The sequence below is a fragment of the Eretmochelys imbricata genome, chromosome 5 (assembly GCF_965152235.1).
Source record: "Eretmochelys imbricata isolate rEreImb1 chromosome 5, rEreImb1.hap1, whole genome shotgun sequence".
Lineage (NCBI taxonomy): Eukaryota > Metazoa > Chordata > Testudines > Cheloniidae > Eretmochelys > Eretmochelys imbricata.
Window position 1 is genome coordinate 6,432,392 of NC_135576.1, and position 16,614 is coordinate 6,449,005.

Sequence of the window (16,614 nt, forward strand, 5' to 3'; positions counted from 1 at the left end):
ACAGTTCCTGGCTGAGAATCCCAACTGGAGATAGGTGCCTAACTCCTGGAGACATATGAACACAAGCACTGGAAGGTGAGGAGGTGGAAGGGTGCCATTAAACTTGACTCTTAAGACTTCTTTCTAATCACCCTCACTGTGTTGTTAACCGTAATATTTTAGGCACTCAAGTGTCCTTGAGTTAACTCTTCTCTGCTGGGACTCGGGTGTGCTGCTGCTGTGACCATTTCTATTGATTGGCTTATTACAGCTGTGCACAATGCTCCTCTAAGTCAAATAATTTAATATGGAGATATACCTATCTCATAGAACTGGAAGGGACCTTGAAAGGTCATTGAGTCCAGTCCCCTGCCTTCACAGCAGGACCAAATACTGTCTCTTATTGTTGCTCCAGATCCCTAAATGGCCCCCTCAAGGATTGAACTCACAACCCTGGGTTTAGCAGGCCAATGCTCAAACCTCCCTCCAAACCATGCTGTTGTCACTGCTACCCTTCCTCCCACCCATTTGTTTCACCTCCCTGCTATTTCTTGCCTTTTACCTTGTAAGCTCAGGGGACGGGGCTCTCTTTTACGGTGTCTACCCAGTGCCCAGCACAAAGAGATATCAGCTTAGCTGAGGCCTCTTGGGGCTACCCCAATACGAACAGTCAGGAGAAACAATTGGAGTCTAGTTGTGGAGAAGGAATCCGCTAGGGTGAATCCAACCCTGCTCCGACTGAAGTCATAACATCTCTTGGCATCTAAAGGAGTGGGCCACATCCCATGAGGCCTCATGCACTTGGGACCCACACCTGCCAAACTTACTCAAGTGAGGAGCTCCATTGACTTCCCACGGATGAGTCTTCCTGGCATGAATGGAATATGGCAGGATTTGGGTTTGGGGCAAATGCTCCCCAACTTTTCAGAAAATGACACACCTGCCTTTAAAAAAATTAAAAACCAGGTAGCTGCCGGGAGCCAGCAATGGGAAGTGGATTGTGTGTGTGTGTGGGGGGGGGGGGGGGTGAGAGAGACAGACAAGGAAAGTTTCTCCTATGAAAGAAATGATCCAATTTGAAGTAAGTCCCTTATGGGAAAAGCTGTGACAGAGGCTGCTCTGTTCCTGTTAATTTTCACAGTGCAGCTGTCAGCGGGTCTGTAAATAGTACTCCATGAAGCCAGCACTTCCTATCCACACATCAACCGTTCAATTAACAGAAGAACAGAAGAAGGAAATAAAGTGCACCACAGCCTTCTATCACGGCTTTGATGTTTCCCAGCAATTTATGAAAGTGTACACAAACCTAATTACAAGCCCCACTGCTTCCCATTTACATGGAGCTTCTCAAGTTCAGAGCTGTTTATATCAAAATAATTGTTAAAAATACCTCAGCTGATATATGGCTTTGTGGGGCCCTGCTCACCGCAGCCACCACACCCCTCCTCCTGGGGAGTTTCTGCCTACCCAGCTCTTTGGCACAATAAAAGTAGCTTCCACACCGCCGTGCATGCGAGCTGCACAAGATACATCTTCATCAGGACCTCAGCGGCTTGTTTCCTCTCCTCCCCCTACTTGCCATCTCCTCCCACTTTTCTTCCACCTCCCCTGTCGTCTTTCTCTGCATTTACCCCCATCCCGAACTTGGCTGAATGTTCCTCTGCTATGTTACAGTGGAACGACAACAGCTGTTTGTCCCCCTCTCCCCCCACCACACTGTAATGGAACGGTCTCAGCCTATGCTTTGTAAAGCACTGTACAGGTTAGCTGCACTATAGGAATGTATAATAAAAAGACTCAATAGTAATAATACTGTGATGTTGCAGGTTAGTATTTTTTTGTATCACTGCCCTCTGTTGGTTGGATGCAGAAGCTCTCAGCTGCGTGACATCAGCCCCACCATGTAATGCAGCGTCTCCATGAGTTTACCTGGTAGGGACCTGTGCTTGCGAGTGGGGATCTGAGTTTTAGCACCACTCTCACCAGGACAATGCATGCATCCGATGAAGTGAGCTGTAGCTCACGAAAGCTCATGCTCAAATAAATTGGTTAGTCTCTAAGGTGCCATGAGTCCTCCTGTTCTTTTTGCAGATACAGACTAACCCGGCTGTTACTCTGAAAACTCTCACCGGGAAGTGCCGGGTGGCTACTGACCGCAGGAGCACGACCACCGGGATGGCCCCAGCTGCAGCATGAATTTGTTACACTCATAAATATTTTAGTAACGCCAGTCCAGTGACCTATGTGATCCGATCCAGAGTTTTCGTCCCACCAGTCTAGTGAACTACAAAATCTGTTCCAGCCTGAAGAGAGAATTTCCATGTCAAGTGCAGGCAGCAAAACAGCTGCTTTTCTGGGCTATTAAATACAGGAAAAGCTAGGAAGACCTCAGCATCTTCAGGGTCATGGCTGGGGTAAAGAGCAACAGGACACATGGCTGATGGTGCTGAATCTACCCTTTTCCGGTTGTTTAAAAAACTCAGGTAAATAAAATCCATTGCAGAAGTCTCAACTGGCTGCCCAGCTAGTCATAAGCAACTGGGAATTTCTCATTGCCTTCATGGGAGAGTGGGGATATTGAGGAAGGATCTGTAGGAAGAATCATAGAATATCAGGGTTGGAAGGGACCTCAGACAGGGTGCTGACCAGAGCTGGTTGAAAAAGGCTTTTGTTTTCAGCAGAAAAAGATTGACTCTGTCAACACTGCCCCAAGCCCAAAAGTTTTCAAGAGGAAAACAATTCCATTGTCAGCTTTGCCAGGAAAAGCTGAATGTTTCTGTGGAGAGGAGACACTTTCCGCGAAGTGTAGCTGAAAAGCCATTTTTTTCTTTCCTTTTAAGCTCCTTGGGGCAGGGACTGTCTTTTTGTTCTGTCTTTGTACAGCACCTAGCGCAATGGGGCTGTGACTGGGGCTCCTAGTCACTACGGTTCTAATAGTATAGTAAAAAAAACCCAATTTTCTGTCAAAGAACTGTCGATGAAAAATTGTCAGCCAGCCGTAGTCGTGACTTTAGCGAGTAATTTGGGGAGGGCCCTCCACAGACAGGTAAAAGGATATCATAGAATCATAGAAGATTAGGGTTGGAAGAGACCTCAGGAGGTCTTCTAGTCCAACCCCCTGCTCAAAGCAGGACCAACACTAACTAAATGATTCTATGTTCTAGTTCAATCAACAGTTGGTGAAGGCCTGTGCTTTACAGGAGGTCTGACTAGATGATCATAATGGCCCCTTCTGGCCATATGGTCTATGACTCTATTAATAAAGAGGGAGGGGGCGCAGAAGAATTGTTAAAGTATAAGGAATGGGGGGCGATATGAGGAGATCTGTGGGCTGGTAAGTAGAGTATGGAAGAGTTTATGTAGAACTTTAAAGGTAATAACAAACAGCTTGAATTAGATAAGGTGGAGGCAGGGGGAAGCACTCAGAGAGGTGGGAGATGTGGTCAGAGCGACAAGCTAGGAAGATGATCGTCTCCATGGGGTTTTGAAAGGAGGTGAGAGGCTTGATGTGAGTGTTGGAGAGGAAGAGGCTGACAAAGGCGAGATGATGAAGTTCTGGCTGTGTGGACGGAGAGACAAGGCCTCCTCCTTCTACGCGTCTGGCGTGGACATTTTCTGGTTAAGCTATTGGGCTGCACTCAAGAGACCTCAGTTCAATTTCTGGCTCTGCCACAAACTAACTGTATGACCTTGGGCATGTCACTTGCTCTCTGTACCTCAGCTCATTGCTTATAACATGGGAATCAGAATACTTCCCTACCTTACTATTCATTTCTGTGAGACATTAGAGGTGACAGAGGCCACGTAAGTACTTAGAAGACCCATCCTCTAGGGAGGAAACATCCTTATGAGCTAGGCTGGGAAGCAGGAATAGGGCAGCATGTATCTCTAGTTTGCATTGTAGAAACACTTCCATACCACCCCCTCCTCACAGCTTATTTGGGGCTTGAGAGAAGGAGCAAGTGCTGTGAAGAGTTTAACGGACACTTCTCACTTCTCCAGGAAGTTTACGATGCTGGAGAAGCTCCCTGAAAAAGTCACAAAGTACATCTATGAAGAGATAAGCGTGCATCTGTGCCACCAAACACAACCCTTAACCTTTGCAGAAGTTTAAAGAATTCAAATAGCTTGTCTGAGGGAAATAAGTTTCATTTCTGGTTCATGTGTGCACTTCCGGATTCCTGCTGGGAGTAGGGGACTGGTCCAATATTCGGGGAGGTCAGTGTAAGGACTTGGAACCTGATGAAGTAGTGCCGGAATACTAAGAGGGTGGCTTGATCGGGGAAAGAAGCCTTGGTAATCAATCATGAAACCCTCCCTTAGGAATATTTCCAGTTTGACCTTGCATCCCTGAGAAGCTCTGGTTGAGCAAGTGAACATTTGGGTGCTTAACCATGGCAATCCCCTACACCTCTGGTGTTTATTCCATTATTAGAGCTGACAATAATAATAGGCCAAATCATGAAGTCTTAAATTTTTACCTTGATCAGGCAAAACTCCCATTGAAATCCAGGGGAGATGCGATTGGTCAGCACTTGTGAAGATCACACCTCTCTCTCCAGATCACAGGTCTCTATCCATAGCCCTTTAACTAGGATTAACTAGAGAGTCTGCTCACTTTCAAATAAACTCTAATTTTGCACTGGGTAGCACCAGCAGATTTTCAAAGGAAACTGAAGAAGGGAACAAGCAAGCACTAATAGGATGGGACAGAGGATGATCCATTGACTAGAGCATTAGCATAGGACTTGAGAGACCTACACTATGTCTACACTTAATTCTGAATAATGATGATTTGTTATTACCATAGGACCTAGCAGCCCCAGTTCAGGACCAGCACCCCATTGCGCTAGGTGCTGTTCAGACATAGAACAAAAAGACAGACTCTGTCCCAAAGGGCTCACAATCTAACTATAAGACAAGAGAAAACAGATGGATACAGACAGACTGATGGGGGAGTACATGGAAACAATGCGACCACATTGGTCAGCGTGAGAGACAGCAGTCTCTGCGCACCAATAGCCTAACCATTCTCAAGTTTTTTGTAGGTATCCTGGCAAAGTGGGGGTTAGCTCAGTGGTTTGAGCATTGGCCTGCTAATCCCAGGGTTGTGAGTTCAATCCTTGAGGGGGGCCATTTAGGGATCTGGGGGAAAAATTGGGGATTGGTCCTGCTTTGAGCAGGGGGTTGGACTAGATGACCTCCTGAGGTCCCTTCCAATCCTGATATTCTGTGATTCAAAGGAGCATTTTGATGAGGCATATGGAGGAGGATAATGAGATCCTTCTGTGCATGTTGATGGGGAGCTCCTCCTAAGTGTATGGGGAAGCAGGGGAGAAAGCACAAAGATGCTTGTTTGAAAATGTAACAAGTGAGTGATGGAGGCGGGCATCGTTGGGTGATCTGAGGTGGGAATTGACATTTTGATAGTGAGAGATGATCAATAGGGTGGGGATAGTTCGCAACAGGCCTTGAAAGTGAAGACAAATATCTTATTCTTGATGCAACAGAGAAGGGGGTGCGAGTGGAGTTATTCGGTGAGAGAGGGAACATGGTCAAAATTACAGGGTAGGACAGGGTAGGACAGGGTAGTGATCTTTGTAGCAGCATTCTGAATGGATGTGAGCAGGGCAAGATGGCATTTGTCAGAGAAAAGGATCTTGCTGTCATCGAGACGAGATTATGAGGGCCTGGATGAGCGTTTTAGCTGTGATGAGGATGGATAAGGAGGTCCGTATCTTAGAGATGTTGTGGAGAAAGAATCTTCAAGATTTAGACACAGTCCGGACGAGAGGAACTAGAGAGGCCCAAGTGGAAGATGCTGGGCAGGTAATGGGCCTGAATGACAGGCAGGATGCTGGTGTTGTCTGAGAAAGGAAGTAGTGGGACAGGAATGGGGGGAAATTCAAAAGCTCTGTTTTAGCCATGTTCAGCTTCAGCTGACACTAGACATCTACAAAGACACGTGAGAGAGTCAGGCTGACGTTTGAATTCAGACAAAAGGAGACACGTCTGGTGTAGAGAGGTGGATCAGTAAGTAGTCAGCCTGGAGCTGGCAGCTGAATGTGTGTATGTGGAGAGAGAAGGTATAGAGGGAGAAGAGAAGAGGGCCAAGGATCAAGTCCTGTGGAACCCCCATAGAAAGCTGGAGGGAGGGGGATGAGGAGCCTCCTCTGAAGGTATGCTGAGGGAGCAAGCAGAGAGATAGGAGGAGAACCAGGAAAGGACAGAGTGACAGAAGCCAGGGAACCCAGGCTAAATGGGGCCATATAAGTATCACAGACAGAGAAATGTGGATGAAACTGTTGGACTCATATAGAATGAAAGGATTTAGAGTCAGTAAAATACACTCAGCAAAAGATTGTGAGGTGCTTAGATACTATAGTAAAAGAGGCTGTAAAAGCACCATCAGTCAACAGCTGTGGATGAAATTGTTGACCCCATACAGAGGCAAAGGACTTACGGGCAGTAATTCCCTGAATCAGCTGCTTTGGAACAAAGAATGGCCCTTTTGTACCACCATTGCCTGCACTGTTACTGGTCTCTCTAAGGGAGAAAAAAATTCTTGCAGAGGTACAGAGCGTGTGATGAATGGCAGCTAGGCTTCTATCCAAGGAAAGGGTTAAAAAAAAAAAACTTCCACAAAAGAAAGTTGCCTTTTGAAACTATTAGGCAGCATATGTTGTGTGAACAGGAAGTCACAGCGGAGCAATAATCCTGGCAGCTGTGGAGAAACAGGAGCCTGCTGCAAGAATGAACAATTCGAGACCTGACAAGAATGATGATGGATGCCCCGTTGGTCGTACGCGAGGACGAGGCAAGAGCCATTTAAACTGACTGAACCACAGGGACAACTTTGAGTTGGCATTGCAGCCAGACAAGCTGGCCTAGCTCTAACAGCAACGGGAATGGGAGGAAGTGCGAGGAAAGAGAGAAGTGCTGTTCCTCTCCTTCCAAAGTATGGGGCCCTAGATCCTGGACCTGATTCACCAAGGTACGTCATCAACTCCCAGCCAGTGAACAGGCCCATTGACTTTGATTTAGACATACACTTAAGTACCTTCCTGAACTGGTTCTAAAAGACAAAGGGACGGGTGTGACCCTAAGCATCCCTTTATGCCAACTGGCAAAGGGCATACTCAATACACTGTTGTCAGAGTATCTAGCCATATAGTGTCCTGTAAAGTATCACATAAAAACAGGCAACACAATGGTCATGAATCTCATCACATGGTGTATGTAAAGAGTTATGTATATGTGTGGGAATATGTTCCTAAAATAAGTTTTGGAGGCAGTGGGCACACAAGTCTGCCTTAAGAACATAAGAATGGCCATACTGGGTCAGACCAAAGGTCCATTCAGCCCAGTATCCTGTCTACCGACAGTGGTCAGTACCAGGTGCCCCAGAGGTCGTGAACCTGACAGGTAATGATCCAGTGATCTCTCTCCTGCCATCCATCTCCACCCTCTGACAAACAGAGGCTAGGGACACCATTCCTTACCCATCCTGGCTAATAGCCATTAATGGACTTAACCTCCATGAATTTATCCAGTTCTCTTTTAAACCCTGTTATAGTCCCAGCCTTCACAACCTCCTCAGGCACGGAGTTCCACTCCTTAGAAAAAGGAGTGTTGTTTTTCCTCTTTGCCTGGTCTCACAGCAAACTTAGCAAGGTGAGGCCAGAGTACATTTATATCTAAGGTAAACAAAGTGATTAAGCCAACCAGAGAAGTTAAATTGATCAGAGGAGGAGGGAGACAGCATTGCACCTGCACAAGCAGCAGGGAAGAAAAAGCCTTTTCTGGAGGTACACTTCAAAGGTTCATTGGACTATAAAAAGAAGGAGAGAGAACCCCCTAGAAACCCCTTAGATATCCACTTAGGAAACAAAGGGGACAGCACCCTCTGATTCTGTGAATGTTGGATCTTCCTGCCAGGAAGGGCTGGAGATGCAGGAAATGAGAAAGCTGTTTAGGCAAAGACATACCTTGCTAGAATTAAGTTTTAGGCACTAGAAAGTGTGCTCTGTTTTGTTGGTAACTATTTTCTTTTCTGTGATCTTGCTTGATATCACTTAAATCTCTATTCTTATGAATAACCTATTCTTAGTTTGACTATAAACCATCTCAGTGCCGTTACAGTGAAACAAAGAGGGAGTCCTTAGCTAACCAAGCAGGCTGGGGTGTGTACTTTCTCTGTGGAGCCAGTAAACTCAGTAATTTCTGTGAGTGTTCAGTGAGGAACTGAACATAGCGGAGAGACATCTCTGGGGAACTCAGGAACTGGGATTCACTGTTGGTTACCTGCCCAGCAAGGTTAAGATGGGCAGAGTCTCGAGGAGATTGCTGGTGAGGCAGATAGACTGGTGTGGCAAGGAGCTGATGCACTGTCTAAGCCCCAGCAAAGCTCTCCCTTGCTGAGGCAGAGGGGTCACACAGGGGCTTACGGTTCTGAGTATCCTGAACAGAGAGTCACAACCACACCTGCAGCCATTACGCAGCTGATTAGTTTTACTGGCACTGCTCTCACAAAAAACCAGGCCCAAGGCCCTAGCCGTTTGGGTCATTAATGACTATTTTGCACCTTTGGTAAGAGCAGGGGCGATAATTCTGTGGTGCCGGTCAAATTGCAGTCTGGTCATTTGGAAATGTATAGTTCCTTGCTTCCTACCTCAAAAGAAAGATTCCGAGAAAAACACAGGACACAACAAGAAAACTCAGATGAGCTGTCTCCATGGAATCTATGCTCACTAACACCAGCTGGGGATCTGGTCTTTGATCCATAACGTTCTCCCAGGAGTGCTTTCTGCTGAACCTTTGCTCTCCGTTCACCTTCCCCCATGGTCCGCTTTCCTTTCTCATTGTGTTACCCGTCTCATTCCGACTAAGCTTAGTGGGGTGAAATCCTGCTTCCACTGAAATCAATGGCAAAACTCCCATGGATTTCAAGGGGGCCAGGATCGAACCCCTGATATTCTTATTTGCTTGAAAAACACCTTATCCTCGCCCCCACCCCCCAAGATGCCACACAAATAATAAATGCTAATTTTTCCTCCACTTTCAAGAGGTTGCAGTATACTTCTCCACTTCCTGTCCAATTTTTTCAGTGTAGTGTTGCTGTGTGCTGTTAAACAGCTGCCACGTTCTACCCCTGAGATGGCTGTATTATCAATCTCCCTATGGCCCAATCCTGAAAGATGCCGAGTGTCCTTCAGCTCCATTGAAATGGATGGGTGCTGAGGCTACTTGTGGGATTTATAAAGCACTCTGGAGTCCTTGTGGATGCAAGGCACTATACAGAGTAAAGCTAATGGTATGATGCCTTCTAAGAAGCCACAGGTTTGGTTATTGAAGGATATTTCAGGCACAAGTAGTTAACAGAAACAGCAATAACCATTTGGTCTAAGTGAGCAGGAAAAACGACTGAGGCAACGGTCCAAATTCTGCACTGACCTTCACCCTGAGAAACTCAGCTGATTTCACTGGGGTGGCAGAGGAGAAATTCAGTGCAAATTCTGACCCTAATGCACAAGAGATAGATTTGAGTGATGAGGGATGGTGAGGAAAAAGGAAGATGGCATGATAACAGCTGGATTGGTGGTGAGCTATATTTTGTGCACAGCTCAGCTACAAGACAACATGCTCATATTACCCTTACTTCACCCTCCTCCTCTCCCCCAACCCCCACCTGTGGTTCCCCCTGCCTACCTCTTGCATCTTGTCTTTAACAAAGATTGTAAGTCCCTTGGGGGCTGCCTCTTTGCTACATGTCTGTACAATTCCGAGCCCAGTGAGGCCCTGATCCCTGACTGCGGTCTGGGAGCGCTACCTTGAGAGATTCATAGATTTTAAGGCCAGAAGGGGCCATTATGATCAACTAGTCTGACCCTTCTGCAGAACACAGGTCAGAGAATTTCATCCAGTGGTTCTTTCATCAAGCCCATAACTTCTGGTTGAGCTACAGCTGGTCTTTTAGAAAAGACGGCCAATCTTGACTTAAAGACTTCAAATGATGGAGAATCCACCATGTCCCTGGGCAAGTTGTTCCAATGATTAATTACCCTCATTGTTAAAAATGTGCACTTAATTTCTTTTCTGAAGTTGTTGAGCTTCAGCCTCCAGCTATCAGATCTTGTTCTGCCTTTGTCTACTACACGAAAGAGCTCTCTACTATCTAAAATCTTCTCTCCTCATAGATACTTGTAGACCATGATCCAGCAACTTCGTAACATTCTCTTGGATAAACAAAAGAGACTGAGCTTTTTAAGACTCTCATTCTAAGGCAGGTTTTCTAGACCTCAAATCATTCTTGTCACTCTTTCCTGAACCCTTTCCAATTTGTCAATATATATTTTTTATCCTTGCAGTATTTATCCTACTGGTAATTAGTAATAAAAGTCACAAACCAATAATCATAAAGCAAAAAATGTTAGGACAGATTGTCTCTCCCTAAGGTTTCTAAATTGTGCTTTCTCCTCTGTGTAAGGCAGATGAGTGTGTGTGTGTGTGTGAGTGTGTGTGAGAGAGAGAGAGAGAGAGAGCAAAATAAGCCTACCATGTTTTCCCCAAATATCAGGCTGGAACCTCAACCCTGTTGGGCGTTTGTCCAAATGGAGTGATCTGAGGTTGATGGCCAGGAAGACTCTTTAAATATCTTCACAACTTTTAATTCTAAGTTGTAGAGATGAGGATAAGAACCGAATTTTGCACTTTTTTGTGGTTGCACACAGGTGCAAATCAGAGTTCAGCTTGGCTCTAAATTCTGCTTCCGTCATATTTGTGTGCTTTTCTCTGCTGAACACCAAAAAGGTTCCTCATTGTTCCCATATAGACCGTTATTCCTTGGCAAAGAAAAAGCATTTAGACACTGGCAACAAGCCTGAATCATCCCTGTGCAACCAGTGGGGTTACCCCAGGGATAAATCTGGCCCAGCTGGTACAACATGTGTGATCGTGTGTCTTTGCAGACAATCAAAACTCTATCATTATCAGTCACGGGACACTGCACCTCTTGAGCTCACATGTATGTGAAATGATATCAGTGCCACCCTGGCCTTTTAATGGAGTAGCTAAACAAACCCGAGGCCCCACACGCCTCAGCTGCAATCCATTTTCCCTGGAAGAAGATTCAGAAAGCACCAATAAATCATCAGCCCTTCCTCCCCTCACCCCTTCATCAGGCCTCTGGGCCGCATGGGCAGAACAGATCCCCGAGGCGTTCTCCTCCATTAGCCTGCTACTCACCGGCATTGTCTGGCTGCCATGCAAGGCGTTGATGGCTGCTTGGGCCTCTGCATGCGAGGAGTATTTCACAAATGCACACCCTGCAAGAGGAGGGAGAGGAAAGAGAAGGGGTTTTAAAACCAGAGATCCGAAGGCAGCAGGCGTCTAACATGGGCAACCGCAACCAGCCACATGAAAGGGATTTACTCTATTGAAAACCCACGTGTCTCTCCTATCTACATAAATTATTTGCTATTTGCAGAGTGCCACAGATGGGCATCACCCATTACAGTCCACAAGTGCTCATCTCTGCCCCAAAGAGCTTGCTGTGATGACACAAGAGGTGAGAACAGGAAATTGCATTTATGGGATGGGCACCACCTTGGCCAAGGCCATCTATAGAACCTTGGACTTCCAGCGCTAAATAGCAAATGTCACGACAACTTGAGCTGGAGCGCCATGCCTTGGAGCTGTGGGCATCAACAGAGTCACATCCTCTGTGCGTCAGCCACGGCGAGGACACACAATGCACACAGATCTGGGGATTACATTTAGGTGTTCAGAGGTGATTTCTCTTAGCCTCTTCTAGCCAGGTTTGGGGGCTGAGTGGTGAATTTGTATGTAGGCACTTCAGGTATTAGCGTGAAGAGCACCATATCGTAACTTTACCCAGGAGTAAGCCCTGTGTCAGGGGCAGGGAGTCTCACATCATCAGTATGGAGAAGGTATTACTATAACTATTTTAATTGACACAGAAGAAGATAAGAGACTTTCACATAAGCAGTGGCCAAGGTGAGAAAACCCCCAGAAGTCCCGGCTTTCAGCCCTTTCTCATACTATCTGGCTATCCTCCCACACGTACCCCTGAGGATTACAAAAGAGACTATTGAAAGCATGGGAGTTAAAAACATTGGGTTTTTTTGGGAAAACAAGCCCAACCCTAAAATGTAATTGGGAACCTGTAAATTTCCCCCCCCTCCAACACTCAGACTGCCTCTCGGGGGGAAGTGTAGCAATTGCAGTTGTAGACGGATCGAATTTATAAGGGGCTAAGAGAAGACCATCGTGAGAAAGTGAGATAGATAAACTTCAGCTGGAAACAATAAGGATCGATTATCACATACTTCACCTTCCTTTTCACTAATCAGAGATAATCCAAAATCAGGGTGTTTAAGTATTTGCAGAGATTCTTTTACACTTTCTGCTTCTAAAAGGAGGATGATTAGCAAGTATACAAAAGCTTTCCGGGTCCAGTAGCCCAGAATTTTGGCTGCAGCTATCAAACTGTGTTCCTTTGTTTCTTGGAGTGAAATCCACCCTCTCTGCACAAAGCCTCAATTAGTGGGAGCTATGCAAGAGTTGGAATTTACTCTGTTCAACCCACAGGGTGTCAACACAACCCCTCTGCCGCTGTCATTCCCTGTTGGGTTTTGAGATTAACTGAAATTCTTGCTCTGGACAAAGGACCAATGGTATTTAGACACCTAAAATGCAGCTAGATACCTAGTGGGATTTTCAAAAGACATCTATGCACCTACCTCCCACTGAAATAAATAAGGGTTAGGCACTGAAGGCGCTTTTGAAGTTTGCTGCCGGCAAACTCAGGTGCCCAAATGTCTAAAAAGGTACCTGATTTTTAGCTGATCGCTTCCTGAAAAATCAAGGTCCCCCTCAAAGGTGTTGAGATCCTCTGCAAGTCCCTCAAACCGAGGCCCCCAATACCCTTCAACACAGGAAAATGTCGGGCCATCTACTCAGCAGGGGCTACACTGATTTAATCCAGCTGAGGATCTGGTTCCTCGTGTCTAAGCACTATAAGAAACCACATAGAATAGAATAGAAAAACAGCCCAAAGTACACTATAGGCATCATCATATGGGTGACAGCCGCAGCAGCTTGCCCACGGGCATCATCACTGGAGATCTCTGCTGGGACAGCTCACCCTAATACGTTAGTGGGGAAGAAATGGAACAACAAACAGGAGTTTTTTGGGGGGAATATTGTGTGCTCTTTGCCAAATGGGGTGAAATATGCAGTGTGCAAAACCTGCAACATCGCAATAGACATTATATGTGGTGGTGTTTAAAAACATAACATCAAAATAAATAAGCTGATTAAATGCAGAAAAATGGAAAGGAGAAAAAGGCCCAACATATTGATTATTTGTCTTCCTGTAGCACCTAGAGAGTCCAAAGATCAGGACCAATAAGATGATTGCTAGACACCGTACTAACACCTAGGAAGACTCATTCCCTCCCCTGAAGGGGTGCACTCTAAACAGAGAAGACAAGAAAAAGGTGGGAGAAAGGAAATATCATCAACTGCATTTATAAATATCGTTTACAGATGGGACCCTGAGGCCCAGAGAAATTAAGGGTCACGCTCAAGGTCACACAAAAAAACAATGATAAACTGAAGCCAGATCTCCTGCGTCTGAGCCAAATGCCTTAAGTCCAAACTCATCCTTCCACTCTTAGGTCTTGTCTGTTGCCCACAAAGCACAGTATGCAGCAAGCGGGGGTGTAAATCTCTAGCACACTAGCTCACTGCAGAGAACTGTCCATGTGGATCCTGCTATTGCACATTAAGAGTTCACCGAGCAGTTTGACGTTCTGTTGTGAGGCCTTGTCTGGGCGAGGCTAGAAGGCAAGTTGGCACATTTTAGCTCACATGTGCTAACGAAAAGTCTAGTGTGATCAGGGCAGCGTATTCTTTGACATGTGCTGAGCTGGTTGAAATGAAGCCCTGGCTCTCTTGATGTCCTTGATCTGCTAACACGTGTTAAAACTACAGCTGCCTTGTCTAACCTTTTCCCCTAGGATAGACATGGCCGAAATCCTACTCTAGACAAGGTCTTAGAAGAAGAAAACACCATGAGAATGACTGTGTCCTGAAATAACTAGTTCTTCCAGGGAGATGTATCACACTGGCCTCTGGCAGGTGGAGTAGCAGCTTACCTGGAGTTCCTGCTAGCTCTTCCCCACATCTAACTGTCTCATGAGATAAGATAGCTACCCTGTGCTTCCCTGTTGGCTGGCTGTTCTGTGTGTGTAAATCAGGGGCCTCACAGCTTCCGTAAATAGCACCAGCAAATGGAAACTGGTAATATTAACTCTGTCAAGGCTCAGTATTGATCCCAAATAGCTTCTGAAAAGCAAAGGCTGAGACTTCTGCTCACTCGCGCTAATAATTAAACTGGTTAGCAATATGGAGCTGCCACTCAAGTTCAAGTTGTAAAAAAAAGAGAGAGAGAGCAGGAGAGAATAAGTCTCTAGGGCTGTGTCCTCCTTGGAACCAGCTGCTGACAGATCTCAGTGATTATTGCCTTTATTATTACTGAGGTTTGATTCCTTTGTGGTTATCTTTTATGCCTGACAGCTTTGGGTGAGTGCAGAGGGGCACTTGAATTTCCTGCTTTCCCTTATCCCAACTGGTTTTTCCAATTAATGGAGTGTCTAACCTCATAAGATCAGTGGGGTGGAGCCCCTCCAAGTTAGCTCAGTCTATCCCCTTCCAGTCTGGCTGGCTTTTCCTCCCCAGTTTATATAATACAGTTAGTTGAAAAATATATTTAAAGAAAAATGGGGAAAATTGGTCCCATTTTTCCCCTATTGAAATTCAAAACTGTGATGACCTTTTTCATTGAGATTTGAAATTTTTCAGCTGGCACGAGAACAGGTCATATACCAGGGCTGAATTTGTCCACAAATATTTATGTGAAAAAGGACACCCAAACTTTCTGTTTTGGTCAAAACTTTGATGAAAAACTGAAATTCAGAAAATGTTGACCAGCTGTATTCGTCAACCACCCGTCAGAACGGATACATGGGATTGTCAGCACGTCACTGCCTTTTCCTTCGGCGTCTCCAAGCGTGCAGTGGCTGAGGTGATTTTTCAGCTTTCTCCACCTAAACTAACCAACTCTATTCACTAAAGCAATAGACAAGAAAGCATTCATTTCCCTTCCATCAGCAAAACAAACCGTGCACTGAAGAAAAGTACTGTCATTCTTGGGAGACCAGGGTTCAATCCCCTGCTCTGCCCAGACTCCCTGTGTGACCTTGGGCATATCACTTAGCTCCTTTCTGCCTCAGTTCCTCATCTGTAAAATGGGGGTGACAGCACTACCCTGCCTCACAAGGGTGTTATGATGCAGAGACATTGGGCTGAGTCCAGTCCCCTGTTATCACAGGAAACTACTACATGCCCTACTGTATATTCTCGTAGGCTGCATCTGTCCCAGATTTCAATAGCTCCACCAGTGGGGCTTCTAGTACTTTCTTCAGAGGTCTTTCCTCATTGACCTTATTACCAGGAAGTGTTTTCCTGAATTCCAAAAGAAATGTCCTGGTTTTTTTTATTTCATCCCCAAGTTCTTCAACTAACTCACCCTAAAAAGTTCTCCCTGCATACAGACTGTCAACTACAGCGGGTCAAAAAATGGAAACAAAAATTTCAACATGGAGAATTTCACAGAATTTCAAGCCAATGTATTTCAAACTTGTGAAAATTTCCAACCAGTTCTGCTGTTTGGCATTCTTTGGATATTTGTCACCAGCGATCACCGTGTGCAATTAACTTTGCAGACACCAGCCATACCGCGTCGCATGGCTACTTGGACATCATCAGGAGGGAAAGAACTTAGAAGGAACCTTCCACTCCACAACCACAGGTTCCCAATGTCTGAGCTAATGGGAAATTATTTCAGCTGTATTGGTGATCTGTGCTTTGTGGGCATCCAGCCACAAGAGAATGACATAATCACATATTAATGATTAGTTCTGACATTTCATGAGACATTAAAACCCTGTGGAACTTTCTCACGAAGGGGCCATCTATCAGAAGTCAGTGCAGTGCTGCCAACCTCACATGTTCAAAAAACTCATGAATCGGCCCTAAAAATTCCGAAGACTGGCTTAAATCATAGTATTTAAAAATAATAAATGTGCGGTTCTTTTTGCTTTCTGGGTTTTGAGCATCTAGATTACAGCCGGGTCTTGTTTCCAGCCTTTCCCCGCAACTGTGAGAACCAGACACCTACTTGTTTTTTAGAAAGTGAAAGCTGAAATCCTGACGACTCCAGGAGCCAGGACTTTATGGGAAGCACCCAACTTTCCAAGACTCAAGTTATGAGAGCTGGCAACACTCTCAGATATATCAGATATATATTTACTCTGTCTTCCCCCTCACAACCCTCTACTCCAATTCTATGACCTTATACGATTAAAATATTGGAATGCCACTGTGGTTAAGGGCAGAAAAGCTATGTATGAGAGAATCAGCCTGTCTTCCTGCTGTTCTTATTATCCCAAGTGAGTTTTCAGAACTAGGAATTGGGAGCAACTGAGAGAAAGGGTGAGAACGTTCTTGTTTCTTCCTCAAATGAAGTGATTCACTTCATACACACAGAAA

General features: G+C 45.4%; 1 protein-coding gene across 31 annotated transcripts in view; it reads right to left on the minus strand.

Annotated features, from left to right (window-relative positions):
- The window catches only part of CELF4 (CUGBP Elav-like family member 4), an 847,078-nt gene that overhangs the window by 111,091 nt on the left and 719,373 nt on the right, over window positions 1–16,614 (minus strand). For all 31 annotated transcript variants that reach the window (XM_077818124.1, XM_077818110.1, XM_077818096.1 and 28 more), the window contains one exon: window positions 11,224–11,303. In XM_077818124.1, the coding sequence (XP_077674250.1) occupies window positions 11,224–11,303 (80 nt within the window). The remainder of the gene's footprint in view (window positions 1–11,223; window positions 11,304–16,614) is intronic.